The sequence below is a fragment of the Galeopterus variegatus genome, unplaced genomic scaffold, assembly GCF_000696425.1.
Source record: "Galeopterus variegatus unplaced genomic scaffold, G_variegatus-3.0.2 Scaffold4648, whole genome shotgun sequence".
NCBI lineage: Eukaryota > Metazoa > Chordata > Mammalia > Dermoptera > Cynocephalidae > Galeopterus > Galeopterus variegatus.
In genome coordinates, this window is record NW_007730759.1 from 106495 (window position 1) to 107443 (window position 949).

General features: G+C 53.6%; 2 protein-coding genes across 2 annotated transcripts in view; both read right to left on the reverse strand.

Moving 5' to 3' along the window:
• GNAL (guanine nucleotide binding protein (G protein), alpha activating activity polypeptide, olfactory type) overlaps positions 1-949 on the reverse strand; it is a 96316-nt gene that overhangs the window by 31373 nt on the left and 63994 nt on the right. The window lies entirely within an intron of this gene.
• Positions 7-943, reverse strand: CHMP1B (charged multivesicular body protein 1B). Its single transcript, XM_008588052.1, has one exon. The coding sequence runs from the start codon at positions 862-864 to the stop codon at positions 265-267; it is 600 nt and encodes a 199-aa protein (XP_008586274.1). The 5' UTR covers positions 865-943; the 3' UTR covers positions 7-264.

Consider the following 949-nt stretch of genomic DNA (forward strand, 5'->3'; position numbering starts at 1 on the left):
ACCAAATCAACTAGTTCTGTTAAAAGGCAGCTATAAAAATACACATCGTCACAAGCTATACAGAACTTTAAAATCCGGTTAGGAGTGGAGAAAGACTGGAATTTCTTAATGTGTCTGAAGAGGGCTGTAAATCCAAAGGTAGAAGGGCATTTCAGCGTTCTGGCACGTTCAGAGCGTCTAGGGCAGAGTATCTTTCCGGTACATAGAGAGCATTCCAAAAGGGGGCTACGGCCAGGCCACCTCAGAGTGCGTTCTGCTATCACATCACACTTGATCCCGAAGGCGGGCCAGTCTCTGGGACAGTTCATCCTGCTCGGCCGAGGCCACGCTCGTGCCCACGGAGCCGGTCTGGCCCTGAGGCAGCTCCATGTTGAGGTCGAGGCCCGCCTCATCTGCCATTTCCTGGAGCAGCATATCCACTTGGTTCTGGGGAGTGGTCAGCGTCGTCGTGCTGCTCATCGTGTCTTCCATTTGCTGCGTCTGGACGTCCAGCGTCTCAAACTGGTGCTCGAATTTGTCCATTAAGGCAGAGATCTTCTCCAGATTCATGGTCTTCAACGTCGCATCCATCGACTTAACCACACCGGCCATCGACTTGGTCACCTTGCCCATCGTCACTGCCGTTTGGACTCTGGCAGCCACCGCATCGACGCGCGCACTCATCCTCAAGAAATTCACCGCCTGGTTCTTCTGGCGGATGGCATTTTCGGCATGTATCCTCGCAACTTCCATGTTGCCCTTCTGAATGGCCTTTTTAATTTTGGCCTTTTCGGCCTTTTCCTCCTTATCGCATTTTTTGGCACTCCGGCTCAGTTCTTTGGCCGCGAACTTTAGGTTGAACAGGTGTTTCTCCATGTTGGACATAGTCGGACGGCTCCTTGGGGTTGGCGTCCGGGGCCGAGATGTGCGCGGAAGGGAGACAAGGTGACTAAGTCCGCTCCCGGCCGCC